The sequence below is a fragment of the Gymnoscopelus microlampas genome (genome assembly GCF_963454915.1).
Source record: "Gymnoscopelus microlampas genome assembly, chromosome: 1".
NCBI lineage: Eukaryota > Metazoa > Chordata > Actinopteri > Myctophiformes > Myctophidae > Gymnoscopelus > Gymnoscopelus microlampas.
Window position 1 is genome coordinate 46,783,929 of NC_139962.1, and position 21,866 is coordinate 46,805,794.

Below are 21,866 nucleotides of genomic sequence, written 5' to 3' on the forward strand. Positions count from 1 at the left end.
CAGCACTCACTTTGATCCTTTTAGGATTTCATGATTATTTAGACAGTCATAAGCCCCAGCAGCAGATCATACACGACGGACGTTTCGGCCCGCAGGCCTTTCTCAGCGTTTTGAGAAGATCGCCTTGCGTTTTCTTCTGGGGATTTTCAAATAGTTCAAATAGCCAATCTACAAGCTCACAACGTGTCGATGTAGATCGGCTAGTTGAACTATTTGAAAAATGTTTTTAAAAATAGTGAAAAATGGCAAAGAATTTTAGGGATAATGGGTAAGGCACCGGCGAAAATAGGGCCCTCTGTCTATTTCTCTCTCTCTCTCTCTCTGTCTGTCTGTCAGTCTATATTGGTCTCTGTCTAGCTGTATGTCTTTTTCTGGCAGTGAGTCTGTCTGTCTATCTATCTATCTCTCTGTGTGTCTGTTCGTCTCTGTCTATCTGATAATCATAACTGCAAGAAGTGGCTAATAAATCCATCAAACCAAGCCGTGATGATAAGTAGGGATGTCCGATATTATCGGCCTCCCGATATGATTTGCCGATATTAGCATAAAAATGTAATCTCGGAAAATATCGGTATCGTTTTTTGGAAAAAAAAAAGTTTTTATTTTATTTTTATTTTTATAAGTTACAGGAGTTCTTACTGTATGGTGTGTGAGCTTACCATAATCACAGTAATCCTTAATCATATTCCATCATATTCAAGGACTTTTGCTGAGAAATGAGACAGACTCTCTCTCCAGACTTTCAAATTAGAGCACTGCAGATGGCAGGTGTGTGTGTCTGTGTCCAGCTGACGCTTTTTGACGCTTGTTAATGTTATAGGCATCATCAAAGCAATTATGCTTCTGCACTGTCAAATAGGCCAACATCTAATCTAAGATTAGTGGGACTCACTTTATTGAAAACCTAACAACATCACTGTATTATATTAGATGTATTAGATATTATATTGATATTATAGCTATTTCATTTTATTAGCTATGTGATGTTACCTGACAATTAGTTGACTTTTGGTGTAAAAGCCTGTATATATCGGTATCGGTTGATATCGGTATTGGAAATTAGGAGTTGGACAATATCGGTATATCGGTTATCGGTAAAGAAAAAGGCAATATCGAACAGCCCTAATGATGAGTCATTATCTTTATCATAAGCCTAATGAACAGAGACATAACATAAGATTAGCATGGTGGTGTCTTTAATCAATCCCTATGTGTAACCTTTGACCTCTTGCTGACCTCTGGCCCTCAGGCCTTTGACCACATCCTGGCAGCTGTTGAAGACATCGCTGGACTGCAGGGATACCACCACTGGAGAGACAAGTAATAACTCACTAATGCTATGTTAGCAACATACTGCACTAACAAAACAAAACATGTAATGCCACAGTAGTCACACATTATGACAGTAAGTTAAAGGTAGTGTAAGTTGCATTTTATTGTTAAAAAAGTGTTTTTTGTTGAATAAGTTAAAGCTCTATATTCTGATAGTATATTGCTATGTAGAGTGATATCAGTTGAAAAAAACAAGGCACATATTCCAAAAAAAGTTTAAAAACTTTAATAATAAATGCTAGTTCATCATAGAACAATAAAAACTGCCAACATGTTTCGACCTTTCAGGCCTTCTTCAGGGCATGCAAAAAGAAAAACTCCACAAAACACAAGCCTATATGTAATCATAGATACCATCAGCCCAATACCACTCAGCTGTGGAAAAGGGGTTAACGTAGGTTAACGATGTATAGAAAGAAAGATACCACTAGAGGTCAACAGTCGTGTGTAAAATCAATAGAGAAGCTACACAATAGAGAAACCCAGAAATACAAGTAATCCAAAAAGCACATACTCAAACATTTCAAATACAGTATACAACTAGACGCGTCGCAATTGGCAATTGCAAAGTGTGGTTGCGCCGACGCCGGTCGGGACTCGAGTAATACGCTGGGAGGAATACCGTCGGAGACTGCGCCAATTACATTGTCACGTCACTCCTGAGATCGCTTGCGTTTCATTTTGAAGGGACTGACTCCCCCAAAAATCATGTTTTTGCATCAAACGGTGACATTTTGCGCATTCGTGGCGCCCCCTATGGGTCAAAGTGGAAATGCTTTTGGGGAGTCGTTGAGTAAATCACCCTCGACATGTGATTTAAATTTGGGATCGATTGGACGTTTCGTTCGTGATTTTTGACATTTTTGGTAAAACGGGTCCCTCCCACTAACTTTGGAAACAATTTACGGAAGAACGGTAAGGACTATGAAAATGCCATTTGGATATGTTTACCGCATGGGCCCAGAGATCATGTGTACCGATTTCTGTGACATTTGGACAAAATATGTTGGAGGAGGAGCTAAAAGTGTGGTTTGAAGAAAATTCAAAATGGCGGAAAATCTATCACGACGGAAATGGGCGTGGCCTATATGGGGAGTTGCGTCGTGACCCAAGGAATCCAGGGGAAAATACATTTTGATTTTACGACCTACGGTTCAAGAGTTATAGGCCAAAACGTAAAGTGGGCTGTTATAGCGCCACCATGTGGCCGACTGGTGTGATTATTTTTTAAATAATTTAGCAATAAACTATTAACCTCCCCTCCAAGTCTTGTAACTGTAGCCCTTACGGTTTCCGAGAAAGAAATACTTGAATGGGAGTTTTTGCAATTCCCATGAAAGTGAATGGGGAAATTTAATGCACTAATAAATCAATATCAAAAAATCTATCCATACGCAAATGGGCGTGGCCTATATGGGGAGTTGCGTAATGACCCAAGGAATCTAGGGAAAAATAAATTTTGATTTTACGACCTACGGTTCAAGAGTTATAGGCCAAAAGGTAAAGTGGGCTCTTATAGCGCCACCATGAGGCCGAATGGTGTATTCTTTGTTTAAATAATTTGGCAATAAACTATGAACCTCCCCTCAAAGTCTGGTAACTGTAGCTCTTACGGTTTCTGAGAAAAAAATACTTGAATTTTAGTGTTTTCACTTTTCCATTGAAGTGGATGGGGAAATTTAATGCACTAATAAATCAATATCAATTAAACTATGCAACCAATCTCTTAGCCTTATGCAAGTGCACGATTCCCGGTCAGACCGGTCATTTTGACATATAGCACTAAATTGGGAAAAATAAACTGTGGGAGGAGTAGCGGCCCGAAGTATTGTTTATCTATAAATAAATAAACTAGACGCGTCGCAATTGGCAATTGCAAAGTGTGGTTGCGCCGACGCCGGTCGCGGGTCGTTGCGTAATGACCCAAGGAATGTATGGAAATTGAAATTTTGATTTTACGACCTACGGTTCAAGAGTTATAGGCCAAAACGTAAAGTGGGCTGTTATAGCGCCACCATGTGGCCGACTGGTGTGATTTTTTTCATAATAATTTTGCAAAAAACTATTAACCTCCCCTCCAAGTCTTGTAACTGTAGGCCTTACGGTTTCCGAGGAAAAAATACTTGAATGGGAGTTTTAGCAATTCCCATTCAAGTGAATGGGGAAATTTAATGCACTAATAAATCAATATCAAAAAATCTATCCATACGCAAATGGGCGTGGCCTATATGGGAAGTTGTGTAATGACCCAAGGAATGTAGGGAAAAGGAAATTTTGATTTTACGACCTACGGTTCAAGAGTTATAGGCCAAAAGGTGAAGTGGGCTGTTATAGCGCCACCATGAGGCCGAATGGTGTAATATTTGTTTCAATAATTTGGCAATAAACTATGAATCTCCCCTCAAAGTCTGGTAACTGTAGCTCTTACGGTTTCTGAGAAAAAAATACTTCAATTTTATTGTTTTCACTTTTCCATTGAAGTGGATGGGGAAATTTAATGCACTAATAAATCAATATCAATTAAACTATGCAACCAATCTCTTAGCCTTATGCAAGTGCACGATTCCCGGTCAGACCGGTCATTTTGACATATAGCACTAAATTGGGAAAAATAAACTGTGGGAGGAGTAGCGGCCCGAAGTATTGTTTACACATAAATAAAGTAACAAACAAAGTTTATCTATAACGATAGTCTGGTTGCCCTGTTAGGGCAACCACACTAACTAGACGCGTCGCAATTTGCAATTGCAAAGTGTGGTTGCGCCGACGCCGGTCGGGACTCGAGTAATACGCCGGGAGGAATACCGTCGGAGACTGCGCCAATTACATTGTCACGTCACTCCTGAGATCACTTGCGTTTCATTTTGAAGGGACTGACCCCCCCAAAAATCATGTTTTTGCATCAAACGGTGACATTGTGCGTATTCGTGGCGCCCCCTATGGGTCAAAGTGGAAATGCTTTTGGGGACTCGTTGAGTAAATTACCCTCGACATGTGATTCAAATTTGGGATCGATTGGACGTTTCGTTTGTGATTTTTGACATTTTTGGTAAAACGGGTCCCTCCCGCTAACTTTGGAAACAATTTACGGAAGAACGGTAAGGACTATCATAATGCCGTTTGGATATGTTTATCGCAGGGGTCCATAGATCACGTGTACCGATTTTTGTGAGATTTGGAAAAAACAATTAGGAAAAGGAGCAAAAAGTGTGTTTTGAAGAAATTTCAAAATGGCGGAAAATCTATCCAGACGGAAATGGGCGTGGCCTATATGGGGAGTTGCGTCGTGACCCAAGGAATCCAGGGGAAAAGAAATTTTGATTTTACGACCTACGGTTCAAGAGTTATAGGCCAAAAGGTAAAGTGGGCTGTTATAGCGCCACCATGTGGCCGACTGGTGTGATTTTTTTCATAATAATTTTGCAAAAAACTATTGACCTCCCCTCCAAGTCTTGTAACTGTAGGCCTTACGGTTTCCGAGGAAAAAATACTTGAATGGGAGTTTTTGCAATTCCCATTCAAGTGAATGGGGAAATTTAATGCACTAATAAATCAATATCAAAAAATCTATCCATACGCAAATGGGCGTGGCCTATATGGGGAGTTGCGTAATGACCCAAGGAATCTAGGGAAAAAGAAATTTTGATTTTACGACCTACGGTTCAAGAGTTATAGGCCAAAAGGTAAAGTGGGCTGTTATAGCGCCACCATGAGGCCGAATGGTGTAATATTTGTTTCAATAATTTGGCAATAAACTATGAACCTCCCTTCAAAGTCTGGTAACTGTAGCTCTTACGGTTTCTGAGAAAAAAATACTTGAAATGTATTTGTTTCACTTTTGCATTGAAGTGGATGGGGAAATTTAATGCACTAATAAATCAATATCAATTAAACTATGCAACCAATCTCTTAGCCTTATGCAAGTGCACGATTCCCGGTCAGACCGGTCATTTTGACATATAGCACTAAATTGGGAAAAATAAACTGTGGGAGGAGTAGCGGACCGAAGTATTGTTTACACATAAATAAAGTAACAAACAAAGTTTATCTATAACGATAGTCTGGTTGCCCTGTTAGGGCAACCACACTAACAAATAAAGTACTAGACGCGTCGCAATTGGCAATTGCAAAGTGTGGTTGCGCCGACGCCGGTCGGGACTCGAGTAATACGCCGGGAGGAATACCGTCGGAGACTGCGCCAATTACATTGTCACGTCACTCCTGAGATCACTTGCGTTTCATTTTGAAGGGACTGACCCCCCAAAAAATCATGTTTTTGCGTCAAACGGTGACATTTTGCGCATTCGTGGCGCCCCCTATGGGTCAAAGTGGAAATGCTTTTGGGGACTCGTTGAGTAAATAACCCTCGACATGTGATTCAAATTTGGGATCAATTGGACGTTTTGTTCGTGATTTTTGACATTTTTGGTAAAACGGGTCCCTCCCGCTAACTTTGGAAACAATTTACGGAAGAACGGTAAGGACTATCATAATGCCGTTTGGATAGGTTTATCGCAGGGGTCCATAGATCACGTGTACCGATTTGTGTGAGATTTGGAAAAAAAATGTAGGAAAAGGAGCAAAAAGTGTGTTTTGACGAAAATTCTAAATGGCGGAAAATATATCCTGACGCAAATGGGCGTGGCCTATATGGGGAGATGCGTTGTGACCCAAGGAATCCAGGGGAAAATAAATTTTGATTTTACGACTTACGGTTCAAGAGTTATAGGCCAAAAGGTAAAGTGGGCTGTTATAGCGCCACCATGTGGCCGACTGGTGTGATTATTTTCATAATAATTTTGCAAAATACTATTAACCTCCCCTCCAAGTCTTGTAACTGTAGCCCTTACGGTTTCCGAGGAAAACATACTTGAATGGGAGTTTTTGCGATTCCCATGAAAGTGAATGGGGAAATTTAATGCACTAATAAATCAATATCAAAAAATCTATCCAGACGCAAATGGGCGTGGCCTATATGGGGAGTTGCGTAATGACCCAAGGAATCTAGGGAAAAAGAAATTTTGATTTTACGACCTACGGTTCAAGAGTTATAGGCCAAAAGGTAAAGTGGGCTATTATAGCGCCACCATGAGGCCGAATGGTGTATTAATTGTTTCAATAATTTGGCAATAAACTATGAACCTTCCCTCAAAGTCTTGTAACTCTAGCTCTTACGGTTTCTGAGAAAAAATACTTGAATTTTATTTTTTTCACTTTTTCATTAAAGTGGATGGGGACATTTAATGCACTAATAAATCAATATCAATTAAACTATGCACCCAATCTCTTAGCCTTATGCAAGTGCACGATTCCCGGTCAGACCGGTCATTTTGACATATAGCACTAAATTGGGAAAAATAAACAGTGGGAGGAGTAGCGGCCCGAAGTATTGTTTATCTATAAATAAATAAAGTATAAGGAGTACTATAGTCTGGTTGCCCTGTTAGGGCAACCACACTAATAAGGAGTACTATAGTCTGGTTGCCCTGTTAGGGCAACCACACTAATGATGAAAAAAAGAAGAAAACAAGGAACAACAAATCTATAAAAAAAGAGACCATATCAATAGAGTCATTAGACCATGGTACACCATTGCCTGTAGGTCATATATCCATATAGCCAGTATGAGTCACCAGAACCATGGACGGGTGTTTTTGATGAATCTATCATGGTTAAAATGGAGTTTGAAGTTACGATGGGTTTGTATAGGGGCATGTCTTATAAAATGAATATCAAATAAATACTTTTTTAACTTTTTTGGAAGCCTTGTTTTTTCAAACTGATCTGACTTTGAATGCTCCCCCAAAGAGCACTTCCTACACTGCATGTATCTTATACAAACTTATACAGATACTGCAGCCCTCCTCCTATGTTTTATTAGTTTTTTCTTCTGATAATGCTATATAGAGTGTTTGTTAAAAGACAGGGGTCTCCCTGTCTCTCCAGTTCTTTAATAAACAGAAAATACATTTTCAGATAGGCTGCCAATTCATCCAAACAGGAGAGCATACCCATTTATCAGCAGCAATTTTATAGTGTTCCAGTTCCAATTTTGTCTGCTGCACATTTCTTTGTGTCACCACTTCCAATTTAATTTGTTCATCCTGTATCCTGTGTGAGTTCTCTCTCCTGACTGGATAAAATTGATATTGCGACCTGAAAATGCATTCTCTATTAACTGAAGAGCTGGAGAGTCTGGGAGACTCCTTTTACTAAAGCAATGATTATTATCAGAATATAGAGCTATTTAACACTTATTTTAACAACGTACTGCACCTTTAACAACACTGTAACAACATGCTAACAACAACACTAGTACAAGCCTAACAATACATTAACAGCATTCTGAATAACACTCTAACCAGTATTACATTATAGCAAATCTTCTTAAAAGAATATAAAGCATGCTTCTCAGTGTTTCTCAGATAATCAGACCATGAAAGTTACACACTTTTTTAAAGCTGCTGCACTATGTAATACTAGGGATTAACAATGTTATTTTTTCCAATCTATATGGTATGTTAATACGATATAACTTATATAAAATTGGTGGTAGTATTGGTCTCCCTGCTCTTCTATTGAGACATATACATCCTGTGTCCGGTTTGACACGACTGGGTGGCAAGCCTGAAGGTCAAAATTCAATTTCTCTCAATGGTAAAAATGTCAGCATTAGTGCAGGAGACCCGGGTTCAAATCTATGGTAGAGCGTAGCCAAGAAGGTAGCCAAAACGTTTTTTTTCCCTTTGGGATGGCAACCTCCCTGCATCAGGTGAGCAGTCCTTCAACTCACCAAAAAGGCAGGTGGCTTAGTACTACCCAGCCTGAAACTCTTGTTGATGCCTTCCTTGCCCTCAACACAGATCAAATGTGTGGGACTATATTTTAGGATTCTGTTCACTCCTCGTCCAAAGCACAGATTTCGTCAGTGCAAAATCCTCTACAGAGCACACTATGTGAATGCTACGTTGGTGAAATTTTCAACGTAAGTGATGAGGGTACGTAATAGATGTAAAGCAATCCCCTGCAGACCTTGTCCACATGATGTGATCCAGCCAGGCCAGCACCAAGCTGAATGAATACTGGGTTGAAATATTTGAATCCTTTCAGAAAGCTTTGCGTCTGACAATAGATCCTAACCCTCTTACAGCGATTTTTGGAATTCCAGCTGAGCCCAATTTACCTACTGCTATGCAAGGGAAAATGGACTTCACCTCTTTGCTAGCTACATGTGTCATACTACTCAAGCGGAAACATGCCTCTCTTCATTTTATTTTTATTGAGTTATTTTATTCATATTTTGTTTCTGTGACGACCAGGGTTTGTTATTGGGTGGCCGTGGGGTGGGGGTTCGGATATGGGGAAGGGGTGGGTTGAGGATGTGACAAGTGAGTGGTCTTTTTTATAAAACAAATTGAAAATCTATTAAAGAAAAACAAAAATAAATGTCTAAATGTCTTTCTAAATCTCCCTCTCTCTGTGCAGATGGGAGCAGTTTGATAAGAACTACCTCAGTAAGTTGTTGTTGAGGCGTTCGGTATACAGGAAGAGTGAACTCTGGGAGGTTTATCAGAAGATCAACATCAGAGACGCTATCAATGTCATCGACCAGGTAATCAGGAAGTTAATATCCATTAATACACAGGGTAACAATATTTACATTATAAAGACATAAGCATTGTCTGAAGGGACATAAAATAACATGGGAGCATGAGGCTCTCTCTCTAATATTGTCATTGCTGTGGTGAACCAATGGAGGGCAGTATTATTCAACACATTACTTAAAGTGTACTTCTCTTACAGAGGAGTTTTAATTACTTGAAATCAGTCTGACATATACAGTATAACACATCATATAAAAAAATCTGAATATTTCAAAAACTTGTTTTCTCTTCCCCACAAGTCAAGGGAAGGATGGAAAAAAGAGGAGGAGGGAGGGAGCAACAGGGAAAGTGGAGTAAAATATAGAGAAACAGCTAGAGTGTGAAAAAGAGCACTGTTATCCAGGCCATCATGTAACAAAAAGGTCGCATTGTCAAGCCCAGCTGGATGTAGCCTGTAGCTGGATGCAGCCATGCGTCCTCTTGAGAAAGACACTGGGCCACTACCTGTTCAAAATTGTCTGTGTACAAAACAACAAAGCTACTGAAAGGCCAAGAATGGACAGCTGTTGCCATAGTTTTGTGTTATAGTGTCCTGGTAAATTAAATGGGTTGGATTAAATAGCACAAGGAACTGGTTAATAAGAAGAATACATTGTTCTTCCATTTACAGGACAGAACAGGAATTGTGAGGAGAGAGAAGGGGAGTGGAAAAGATGAAAGAAAACATTTTAATTGGTTTAAAAAAGGTTGAGGTCAGCTCAGCTTTGATTTGTGGCTCATCACATCCGTCACGCAGTGACACGGGTCAGGCATCAGTTTGCAGCTTCATGTCGGCGGCTTCCATAGAAAATGACTTGTAGCCTGTAGCTTTGCGGCCGGCAGCGTGAACACAGCAGAGAGTCAGATCAGTGAGTGAGGTGTGAAAGTGAACCCTGCTTATACCAGAGCAGAGGAATGTGGAGGGAAACTCCAGACAAGACCAGACTTCTGCTGGATTCTTGAAAAAGAAGCTTTGGCCCTCCACTCTTCATTTAGCTCAGGTCACCTCTACTGCCTGATCATTTATAACATAGGGTAGATATTGTTATGTATTATCAAAGATTAATAACAATTTACACACATACAAATGAATTGCCGATATTAACTCATTTAACTCTCATAAAAGTCCACTCACCATATTTCCTATGTATTATTATTTTAGATAATTTAGAAATTTGAGGCAGATACTGTGTGTGTGTGTGTGTGTGTGTGTGTGTGTGTGTGTGTGTGTGTGTGTGTGTGTGTGTGTGTGTGTGTGTGTGTGTGTGTGTGTGTGTGTGTGTGTGTGTGTGTGTGTGTGTGTGTGTGTGTGTGTGTGTGTGTGTGTGTGTGTGTGTGCGCGTGTGCGTGCGTGTGGCATGCAGCATGCAACATGAGTTGGCCTCTAACTACAGTAAATGTGTCATGACAACATGGAGCCCAGTCCATTGCTATTATGGGATATATGTGTCTGGTGTTTCGTCAGGGTAAATGGTGTATTTATATAGCGCGTTTATCCAAGACGCTTTACAATGATTGTGCATTCGCCCATTCACACACTGATGGCGGAGGAAACATGCAAGGCACCAACCTGCTCGTCGGGAGCAATTAGGGGTTCAGTGTCTTGCTCTAGGACACTTAAGACAGTAACTCTGGGGGAGCCTGGGATCGAACCGAACCGGCCGCTCTACCTCCTGAATCATTGCAGTGTGTGTGTGTGTGTGTGTGTGTGTGTGTGTGTGTGTGTGTGTGTGTGTGTGTGTGTGTGTGTGTGTGTGTAGCATGCAACATGAGTTGGGCTCTAACTAAATGTGTCATGGCAACATGGAGCCCAGTCCATTGCTATTATGGGATATGTGTGTCTGATGTTTCGTCAGGGTAACACCAGAACTATTCTCCATCTGCAATCTGATTGGCCGCATGGTGACAGATCTCTCTTTCTGTCTATCTCCCTCTCTGTCTCTCTCTCTCTTTCTCTCTCTCTCTAATAACGCAGTAGTTGATTAACTGTGTGTGTGTGTGTGTGTGTGTGTGTGTGTGTGTGTGTGTGTGTGTGTGTGTGTGTGTGTGTGTGTGTGTGTAGGGAGGTAATGTTCTGACATCAGCCAGATTGTCTCTCCCATCTGTGGCCAGCAGAGCATCCTTCCCTGAAGTCAACGTTGCCAATTACCTGTAAGACACACACACACACGCACACGCACGCACGCACACGCGCGCGCGCGCGCGCGCGCGCACAAACACACACACACACACACACACACACACACACACACACACACACACACACACATTTTAACAATTTATTCATGTCCACATACAGTAAGGATGAGCAAATATTAAAGATACAGTTGAGGTTATATTCACAAAATCATGGCATATGCCTTCATGATAGAATAAGCATGTCACTCAGTACTCTATGGGTATTACATTACATTACATTACATTACAGTCATTTAGCAGACGCGACTTACAATAAGTGTATTCAACATAGGTAGGCAAGGAAACTACTAATCACCAGAAGTGCATTAATACGTAATATAAGAAATAATACATCAGACTTGTATAGCGCTTTTCTTAGTACCCAAAGTCGCTTTACAAAACAGCTTAAAAACAAATTTATTAGGAGCAAAACAAAAGAGAAACGTTAAAAGGCTAAAAATAATAAGCTAAGACTAAGAGGAAGAAAGGGAAGTAACAGCGTCTCCACCATGTGTGGCGGCTGCCAATGAAAGCAGAGACAGCACAATACTTTGCCAGCCTTTTTGCCTCCTTTTTGGGCATCCCAAGTTGTTGAAACCCTCTAACAACCAGTATGTCCTAGGCTGCCAAATATAAAAACAAATTATCTGCACCTAAATCCCAGCTCTGAGATGGTTTGTTCAGTAGAAGTGGTTGGTATTTAATGACCTTGGTCATAAAAGCTTCCTCTAGGCTAGGGTCAAAAGTGCATGCTATCTCTAATACAGACACTTCTCTGGACTCTTCATCAATCACAATAACATCTGGTGTATTAGCTGTCAAAGATGTAAAGATGCCTAGGTTATCACAGAGATGAGAGAGAGAGACACACACACACACACACACACACACACACACACACACACACACACACACACACACACACACACACACACACACACACACACACACACACACACACACACACACACACACACACACACATACACACACCAAGCCCTGTAAATTGTGTGTTCTTAGAAGTGTAACGGTTTAATTCAATGTTATATGGTGGTAATTAAAATGGTCCATCCATCCATCCATCTATCCATCCATCCATCTATCTGTATCTATGTATTTATCTAGGCGTGAGAACGGCAGTGGAGTTTGTTTGGACCTGCAGGTCGACACGGTGGGAGGGGTCAAGGTAGAGGAGGGGACCGAGACACACCATGTTCTCACAAACCTGTATAAACCCAGGAAACGGGTATGTAAATAAACACGCACGCACGCACGTACACACTCACAGTTCTAACTGAAGAGAGTTACACGTGACAAGCAGTGCTGGCTGAGATATCGAGTGAGTGATCCAAGAGACACAGACCTTTCAATGTGCTTCAAATGAATGTATATCTTCAGATGACGTAGTGCAGAAGTGAATTTATTTGAGCACAATGTGAAGATAAACCGATGCTGTGTGTTTCTCACTATTCCTTAAAGGTGGTATGACATCAAAATCAATATTGACTTAGTTTTCAGTCAGAGGGAAGGGGGATACATGTAAAAAATATATTATAATAATTCTCATAATATAATAAATAATACATATTATTGAACTTGGGTAGGGAAGGTAGCCTGGTAAACGTAAAGTTTGCTTAACCACTTAAACCCTATATGGATGACCGGAGTCCCTCAGGGCTCTATACTAGTGTAGTGTCTGTTTTCTGTTATTGTGGGGAAAGCTTTTGCTGAAAATAGCTGATCGACAAGCTTGTCAATCTGATATTTTCTGCAAAAGCCTTCCCGACAATAAGGATGCTGGGGTTTAAGTTGTTAATTGGTGGGGGGAAAAAGCTTCCCTTTCAGTGCATAAGAGTTAAGTCTTGCCAGTAGGGTTAAAAAAAACACAAAATCTAAGATATTTGTGCAGAGATGACTAGGCTGGCAAGACTCAAAACAAGGCAACAATTCACAAGCTGTTTTTAGATAAAAAAAGTGTTTAACACAGATTCCCAGGAAACAACAAAGTCTTATGCACACCTGATCAGCTCAGTGACGGTGTGTAGGCAGGGATCAGACGTATAGAATACAGTAAAATAACCCGCACACCGTCTAGACTTGCACAATAACGACAACTTTATTTTCTTCTTCAGGCATCCTGAAGAAGGTCTATTGACCGAAACGTTGCCTAAATAAAGTTGTCCTTATTTTGCGTAGTGTAGACGGTGTGTGGGTCATTTTACTGTATATTAAACACAGACTCCCAAAATGAAAAGAGAGAGGGACAGGCACAAAACAAATGATAAAGATCAGCAGGAGCCTGGTAACACCTTTAACATAGGATCTACATCTTATCTGGAAAGAAAATAATTGCCAACTTCCATCTTGACAAATGCACCCTGGCTATGACCCTCCTTACATTGTAGTACCCCATGTCTGGCACATATAGAGTGAGTGGAGAACTCTGTAAGGATATCCTCCTATTAAAGTCATGTTGTACTGTATACTACTCCCCCCCCCCAAAATATTTTCACCACGTCACTTGTAGTGTAGGAGAATCAATGGATTATAACATACACATCTCATTGTAAAAAACATGTCAATGGCAGATTTTGTATGGGTCCTGTTTCATAAGCGTATCAATAAAAGTAACTGGAGGCATTGTTGGGAAGTCTAAAAAAAATAAGTACAATTGTTTTTACAGAATAAATTACAGACTTGCAGCAGGTATCTGAAGAATTTTGCTGTTGAAAGATCATATCTGTTCACCAAATCTCTAAAGGAAGCAAATGTGCAGTCTGCCTACAGGTTAGTAATAGTAGTAATAGTAGGTAACCTAGTTTTAACGATAGTTCTAAAGGGGAGATAAAAGAAGAAGTCCTTTTGTGTGAGGAGATCTTCATCAGTTCAGATCAGGCCATAAATCTCACACAGGGTCATTTTGGACCCAGACGCATTCCAATATCACCTGATTTGCTGGGATTGAGAGCGGTTCATCAGATAAGCAGCAATAAACCCAATAAAATGGACATCGTTGTCTTGTTTTAGTAGTACCAGTGAACAAGTAGTAGTGTGGACTGCGCCCCGGGCCAGTGTAATAACTGGATGGGGGGCGCACTACAAATCCCGAACCTATGAACCTATGATTCAAAACATTGCAGGGGACCAGTCGCACAGACACGCGGGGGGTATTATGTTGAAGCAAACACAGGATGTCTGGTTAATTGCTTGGTATTTATAGGGAGAGAGAATAGAAGAAGGGCCATGTGGGGGTCCATCTGTCCTTACTCCTTAAGTGGGATAGAAAAAACATATATAGCCCAGTTAGTATACATCAATGAATATTGTTATGGTGTGCATTCTTGTGAGTGTGCATTCAAGACTTGTGCTACAGGCCCGGATCGCTGGCCTAGTGGTCCAGGCACTTAGGCTCTAATGTAGCCTGACAGCATATCACAGCGCTGCATTTTCTCCCCATCTCTCTCTCCCTGTTTCCTGTCCATCTCCACTATACACTATAAATAAATAAAGGCAGAAAAGCCCCCAAAAACGAAAGAATAAAAACTTGTGTACTACATTTATGTTAACTTCTCTCTCTCTATAGTCTAATTAAATATGTCTATGTATGTCGGTGTATGTCAAGCTGTCCTTCTCTCTCCTCTTATGTAGTACCAGTCACATTATAGTCGTCACTTCATGTCGCTGGGCGATCAGGAGCGTCAGGAGAGAGAGGTGTTCCAACGAAACATGACGAGTCGGATGGAGACATACAAATCTGGCCGACACAAACGCCACAAGAAGGACCGCAGCCAGAAGAAGGCAAGACTCTCTTAGTCACTATACTTATACAGTAATAGTAATAATGATGATGATGATAATTATTATTATTTTTGTATTATTATTATTACTTAATAAGTGTTTGACTGTCGTTTGTAGCTTGACTGGTTTGACTCTTGTTTCAATAGTTTAACTGTGGCCTAAATATAATGTAGTTTGACAATAATGTAGTATTTTGACTGTAGGTTTTCTATATTTCATTGTAGTCTTGCAGGCTGTTGTCTGGCTGTACTTTGGCTGTAGTCTTATTCTATTTTAGCTGTAGTATATGGCTGTAGGTAGTCTGACTGTAATTAGACTGTACTGGCTGTTGTCTGACTGTAGTTTGACTGTGGGCTGATTGTAGCTGCCTGCGGTGGGACTGGAGTTTTGAGCGTGATTGAGATGGCCTCACACACACACACACACACACACACACACACACACACACACACACACACACACACACACACACACACACACACACACACACACACACACACACACACACACACACACACAGTAGACGGGTCTATGTGTTGTAGTTTAAGGAAAACATGTCCTGTATGAGGGACATGAGATGACTGTGTGTGTGTGTGTGTGTGTGTGTGTGTGTGTGTGTGTGTGTGTGTGTGTGTGTGTGTGTGTGTGTGTGTGTGTGTGTGTGTGTGTGTGTGTGTGTGTGTGTGTGTGTGTGTGTGTGTGTGTGTGTGTGCAAGAGAGAGAGAGAGAGAGAGAGAGAGAGAGAGAGAGAGGCTAAATTGCCACCTTGCCACAGCAGACAGTTTTTCATTTTCCATTTGTCAGGATGTTTCATGATTACAGTGGAGCCATGCTTTGTTGTGAAACACAAAGAAAGAGAAAACACGCAGCACCATATACAGAAAGAAACAGGAGAAGCTAATTGAGGGTTCTGGTTTTCCTTCTCTTAAGCTGCTGTCAGAACATGTAGGACTACACAAGTTATAGTAGGCTGATGACAGTGTAACTTAAACTAATGCATATAAAGGATAATCAAAGCTTACTGGAGTGATGTAGGATACTGGCAGTGGACCTAATTCAAATGACAGGATGTATCCAGTCAATAACTCCATCATCCTAAATATATATATATATACAGCAAATGGGTACATTTGCTGTAACAATCCACATTCTGTGGATTGTTACATCACATCCGATGGATAGTGGCATCGCATCCTATATTTTGATTATGTTATTTCTTGTCTACACAGAGGAGAGGGTCAGATGCCAAGGAGCAGGAAATGAATGACAAACCTCGGCGCAACGTCAGCTGGCAGGATAAAGGTAAGACATGTTTGTTTCTTCTTAAACAATGATCTTTAATCAGAGGTTGGCACTGATCAGGTATAAGCTAGACTCACAAGTCAGTCCCTAAAGGCGTAACTAGAGACCGAGCGTTTGGGAAAAAAAATATTGCAGTGCAGAACCAATAAAAAAAATCCGACGGGCAATCCGTCTTATTGGACCGGTGACAGGATTGGTTTCCAATGCACTACAGTAGGCGTAGGTTTTTAGCAACCATTCTCGCCTCTGTTCTAGCAACCTTGCATTTAGAAGTCCCCAGACGTAGTATCGGTAGGCGAGATCTCCTATCATCTTGCAACGTTAGACTAGGTATAAACAGCTATAAAATGTCATTATTATCTCTGAATTGCATTTTGTTCAGATGTATGTGTTCTACTTTCTCCACTCCCTATATCCCCACGGGATTAATAATATTGTGGCAAGTTTTGCCACAATAAAATACATCTGAATTAGAAACATGGCGCCTGTAGATTGATAACCTCTCAAGAACAGATGGGTTCCCAGATTGGTAGATTGTAGACATCAGTGTAGACATCAGAATGAGAAGAGTCAATGTGTTACAGAACCGGTTGTGGTTGCTGTGGAACCAGACGCGGAGGAGAGAGGAGACAACTCTGAGACAGAGAAGGATGAAGATGTTGGCATCACCTTTGTGGCCCGGATTGTAGAAACCCCCAAAGAACGTCCCAAGTCAGGTGAGAAAACACACACACACACACACACACACACACACACGCACACACGCACACACGCACACACGCACACACGCACACACGCACACGCACACACGCACACACGCACACACGCGTGCACGCACAGACACGCGTGCACGCACAGACACATTCGCACACACAGGGCAACGTGTTCACTCCAGTAAATGCTTTGATCAAGGTTCTCTCTTTCTCTGGCTTTCTCTTTCTCTCTTTTTCTTTCTCTGCACCTCTAGAGTGGTGTGAAAGCCCCTCCTCTGTCCTTCCACCCGCCCCCCCTTCCCCCAACCTGCCATGGAAGTCAGGGGGGGAGGCCTCTCTGCCACCCTGTGTCTCAGTGGAGACCAAAATCATCCCTGTGGACCTCCAGCAGGCCTGGAACCAAAGCATCTCGTCCCTAGAGAGTATTTCCTCCCCTGGCCCCGCCCCCAGCTCTGTCCTAGCCCTCACAGAGCGTGTCCACCCCCGCCTCAGTGCCCTGGGCAGATTGGTCGGCCAGCGCCCTGCATCCTACACTCCAGGTATCACCATCAGCACAGGCACCATGGCTATCGGATCTATCGGGAGCCGAGGACCCAAGCTAGGGACCATGCCAGGGCCCCAAATAGCACAGGGGGCTGCGGCCTTCCTCTTCTCTGGGAGGAAGGAGGAAGAGGAGGAGGAGGTAGGACAACAAAACAACAAACAAACAAACAGTACCATCACTTCTAGCAGATGTCATTACGTGCTAACATAATGTATGTGAGTGAATCAAAACTGTTGATCAAATTCCTTTATAAATCTCTGTACTTGTCTGATCTTATCTATCCATGTCCACCTATTCCATAAGGAGGGAGATCTAACTGAGCAACAACAGGAAGTGCAACCCCTCATGTCCTGCACCCCCGGTGACCCCCCTCCTCTTCCTCCGCCCGCCTCAGGCCCAGGTAAGGGGCGGAGTCCACGTGTTTACATGAGGAATCTGGTCACAGCCCCGCCTACCCAACTGTGACACCATCAACACATCACCAGCACTGAGATACAGTTACACCACCGGCTCTCAACTTCTCCTGGTTTCCCAGGACCTGCTTGGTCTAGAGACTAGTCAAGACTGGGCACAGTTGCATAAACTTGGTTTCTGAGCAATCTAAGCATTAGGCAGGTCTTAATTACTCCACTTAGACGAGTCTAATATTAAGACATGGTAGCCAACTAGCCATCCTCCACCCAGGGTAGACTTGAGTTAACACAGGTATCATGTCTTAAGAGATATCTTGGTCAGCCATACTAGAAATGTACCTAGGCTATTTTTGTCATGTCAGGAACATCTGTAAATAATTTGATAATTTATCCTGCAGTGATACAGTTATAATTATTTGTGATGTAGAACGTGACTAGCTAACGTTATCAGCAACCAACAAGCTTGCCACATCAGCTAGTTAAACTTCACTATAGCTATTGTTGCTGGGCATTGCTGGCAGCAATGCCCAGCAAGTGTTCCAACTTGTGCTTACATCTTTTTGTCCAAGATTTCAAATTATTCCTATAAAGACAATTATAAGCGGCAATTTTGAACATTCCATGCACTATAAACACTTTAGATAGTTCTCACAGCTGTATTTTGTTATTTGTATTGAGTAATACATTCAGACTGCTATCACTGCAAGCAAGCATGTTTATTCTTCTTTCATGTCTTATTTACCCACTCAGTGTCAGTCAGTCTTAGATTAGCCACATTGAGTCAGTTATATGTCAGTTATATGTAACAAGTAAAGTTTATGTAACTGCCCTGGTCATACTAGACCAAGCTAAACTGCCCCCCCCCCCCTTTGAACAGGCAAAATGTATACCAGCGATAGTCGGGATCCCCAGGACAAGAGTTAACCCATTCAGTCCGGGAACGCATACTTGTGTCATTTTAGATTTTTAGCTATAACCATTATTTTATACTTTGGGCTATTCAAAAGCTTCTTTTGAATTATTTTATTATTTATTATTTAAATTTTAAAGTTTGTGCAAATCTTTGAATATGTTTTTGCACATTTTCGCAGTGTTGTTTTTCAAAAATAGCAGATCTACAAGCACGAAGCGCTATGAGCTTGTATATCTGCTATTTTTGAATAGCCAAATAAATCTTAAAATGACACAGATGTGTTCCCGGTCTTTAATGGATTAAGAGCCATCAGCCTGACCTCACCTCAGCCAGCCGCTGCTAACCTTAGCCAGCATCAAATAATACATGTTGTATTCACAACCACTAGAGTGACATACGAACTCTGTCCTACAGTGACAAACAACCGAAGATTCTCCTCTCCTCTCCTCTCCTCTCCTCTCCTCTCCTCTCCTCTCCTCTCCTCTCCTCTCCTCTGCTGCAATAGTGTTTGTCTACAATAGCTCTACGTGAATTTTATCACGCAACACTCACTCCCGACTGTTTGTGTCTCTAAGACAGAGTACTGACTGTCTGGATGTAACTGATTTACATCATCAGTATATACACACACAAAAGGCTGCATAAGAGCACATAAGGAGTCTGCTGTGTGGTGTAGTCTTTTTATTCTAAATTCTAAAGGCTAACAATTAAAAGTGCAGCAGACCGTCATAAGCAGTTTGACTGGACTGTGTGTGTGTGTGTGTGTGTGTGTGTGTGTGTGTGTGTGTGTGTGTGTGTGTGTGTGTGTGTGTGTGTGTGTGTGTCTGTGTGTGTGTGTGTGTGTCTGTGTGTGTGTGTGTGTGTGTGTGTGTGTGTGTGTGTGTGTGTGTGTGAGAGAATCCAGTTCATATGGAGATACTATAACAATATTAGTCAGGCTGTTATTTATGTTATTATTATTATAATTCCACTGGTCTTTATGGGCTCTGTTGTCGGTCAGGCTTCATAGACTGCATTGAACTTCAACTTCCTTTTACGCACAACACACACACACACACACACACACACATGCATGCCCGCTCACACGCGAACACACACACACACACACACACACACACACACACACACACACACACACACATGCACGCGCACACACAGGAACCCCATGAAGGAACAGAGAAAGATTTTGGCAGCATTGGCTGTCTTTCAGCCAGTAAATGTCAGTTTTCTATTTTGTTTTTCTGACAGTCTGTCAAACAAAACACACGCACACACACACACACACACACACACACACACACACACACACACACACACACACACACACACACACACACACACACACACACTCCCATGCTCCATCTGAACTGTGTTCTATCCCAGCCCTCAGTGGAACTGATTCCATTCAATTTCATTAGCTTTTCTTGCATGAAAGTTGAAAATGGTATTGCCAAAGCATCACACAATCGTTAAATCAGTTTCTTGATTCTCCTGGAGCCATTTCCATTACAGCCTGTAGTTCATAAAACTGCATATTGTAAACTTGTACTGTGTGTTCATACACAACACTGTCCTTCAGTGACAAATTCTTCATGTTCATAATTTCACGTAGCCTAGCTGCGTTGAGTAAAGCGTAGCTGTACAGCTTAACACTCAGTGATTATATCCACATGGAGGCCAGTGTGAAAAAGGTCAGTTAGTAAGTGTAAGTGTTAGCCTGATGACAAATTCAAACAATGAACTCAAGATGTCAGTGGAAGAATGTCTATTTGTGGGGGATATAGCCTATGTTGCATTATTACATGTAATGAAATAAGACCCTCCAATATTCAAATGACTTGAGATATATTTTATTAAGTAGAGTTTATTTCTGTTTTTGTCCTGTCTCTTCCACCTCTCTGTCCTGCTTATCCTGCCCAACATGGTCCATGTGTTCTGTATTTATTCTCCTACTGCTTCTTTAGTTTCTCACATCACAAGGGGAGAAGACCAAAGTGTATAAAAATAATGATACTTTATTTGTATATATCACCTTTCATACAAAGAATATACTGTAGTTCAAGGTGTGTTACAGTATTGAGAATGTACACTGTAAAAACAATTAAAAACGTTGACAACGGAGCATAAGGAACATTTGTACCATGTGTACGTCCTGTGTCTCATCACTGCCTTTCTCTGCTATTGTCTGTACTGTATGTGTGTATCATTGACTGGTTGTTGTCGGTAATTATTATTTCAGTGTTCATATTAAGGGTATTGTTGTTATTTTAGTATTAATGTTATTTTTGGTATTGCCGTGTGTGTATGTAGTGAAGCGGCCAGAGATTATAGACAGTGCCTAAACAGAGAATGAACTGTCATACGCACACACACCTCACACATGGTGGATAAATAATGTTTGTGTTGTACGGTATATCGTCTCTGCAGGGTGGAAACCTCATATGTCCAAAACTGTTACTTTATAGGATTCGAATTCAAAAGCATCAAAAGTAGCAGATCTACAAGCTCAAAACGTGTCGCTTCGCGCCGCGTCTCTGCTACTTTTGAGGCTTTTGTGTAATGCTGCCCGACAGCAACGATATGATGTATTGCATTACAGCAGTGTTTCTGAACCAGTACTGTATGTCGGGAGGACTCGGGACCCATCAGTGAGTCTTGAGATGTTCTGACAGGGTCATGATGGTGTATTCCATTGTATCATGTACCGTACTTGACTTATGTTGAGTTTGTTTTGCCAAAGATCTGATCAGCTTCAGTTCATATGTGTCTGCCTATCAGTTATAAGCTTCTGTTAGTTTTTTTCCTTAAAATTCACCATAGCAGACAAATACATGTGATGCTGAGTGTGGAGTAAATAAAGATTTATCTTTAATGCTTCTGACGCACAGAGACAAACAGCAGGAACTGTCTGAGCAATTTCATCGCCTGTCCTTCCACAAGTGTTGTTGGTACATACAGTAGGTGGATACTGGATAGTACATAATTTAGGAACATTCATGGGTATCATTTCTGCTGATATGAAATATAATC

At 41.3% G+C, this 21,866-nt stretch overlaps 1 protein-coding gene across 2 annotated transcripts in view; it reads left to right on the forward strand.

Moving 5' to 3' along the window:
- The window catches only part of slc9a5 (solute carrier family 9 member A5), a 37,715-nt gene extending 16,404 nt beyond the window's left edge, over positions 1-21,311 (forward strand). Inside the window, exons 9-18 of one of the 2 annotated variants that reach the window (XR_014600965.1) lie at positions 1,250-1,320; positions 8,818-8,944; positions 11,038-11,126; positions 12,279-12,399; positions 14,802-14,951; positions 16,181-16,253; positions 16,838-16,969; positions 17,221-17,648; positions 17,814-19,670; positions 19,741-21,311. Coding sequence is in view for 1 of the 2 variants with exons in the window: in XM_084060009.1 (XP_083916135.1) it covers positions 1,250-1,320; positions 8,818-8,944; positions 11,038-11,126; positions 12,279-12,399; positions 14,802-14,951; positions 16,181-16,253; positions 16,838-16,969; positions 17,221-17,648; positions 17,814-17,975 (1,353 nt within the window). In the remaining variant the exon portion in view is untranslated. Of the gene's footprint in view, positions 1-1,249; positions 1,321-8,817; positions 8,945-11,037; positions 11,127-12,278; positions 12,400-14,801; positions 14,952-16,180; positions 16,254-16,837; positions 16,970-17,220; positions 17,649-17,813 lie in introns of both variants that reach the window. The other variant, XM_084060009.1, reaches the window with a different exon arrangement.
- Positions 21,312-21,866: the final 555 nt, after the last annotated feature.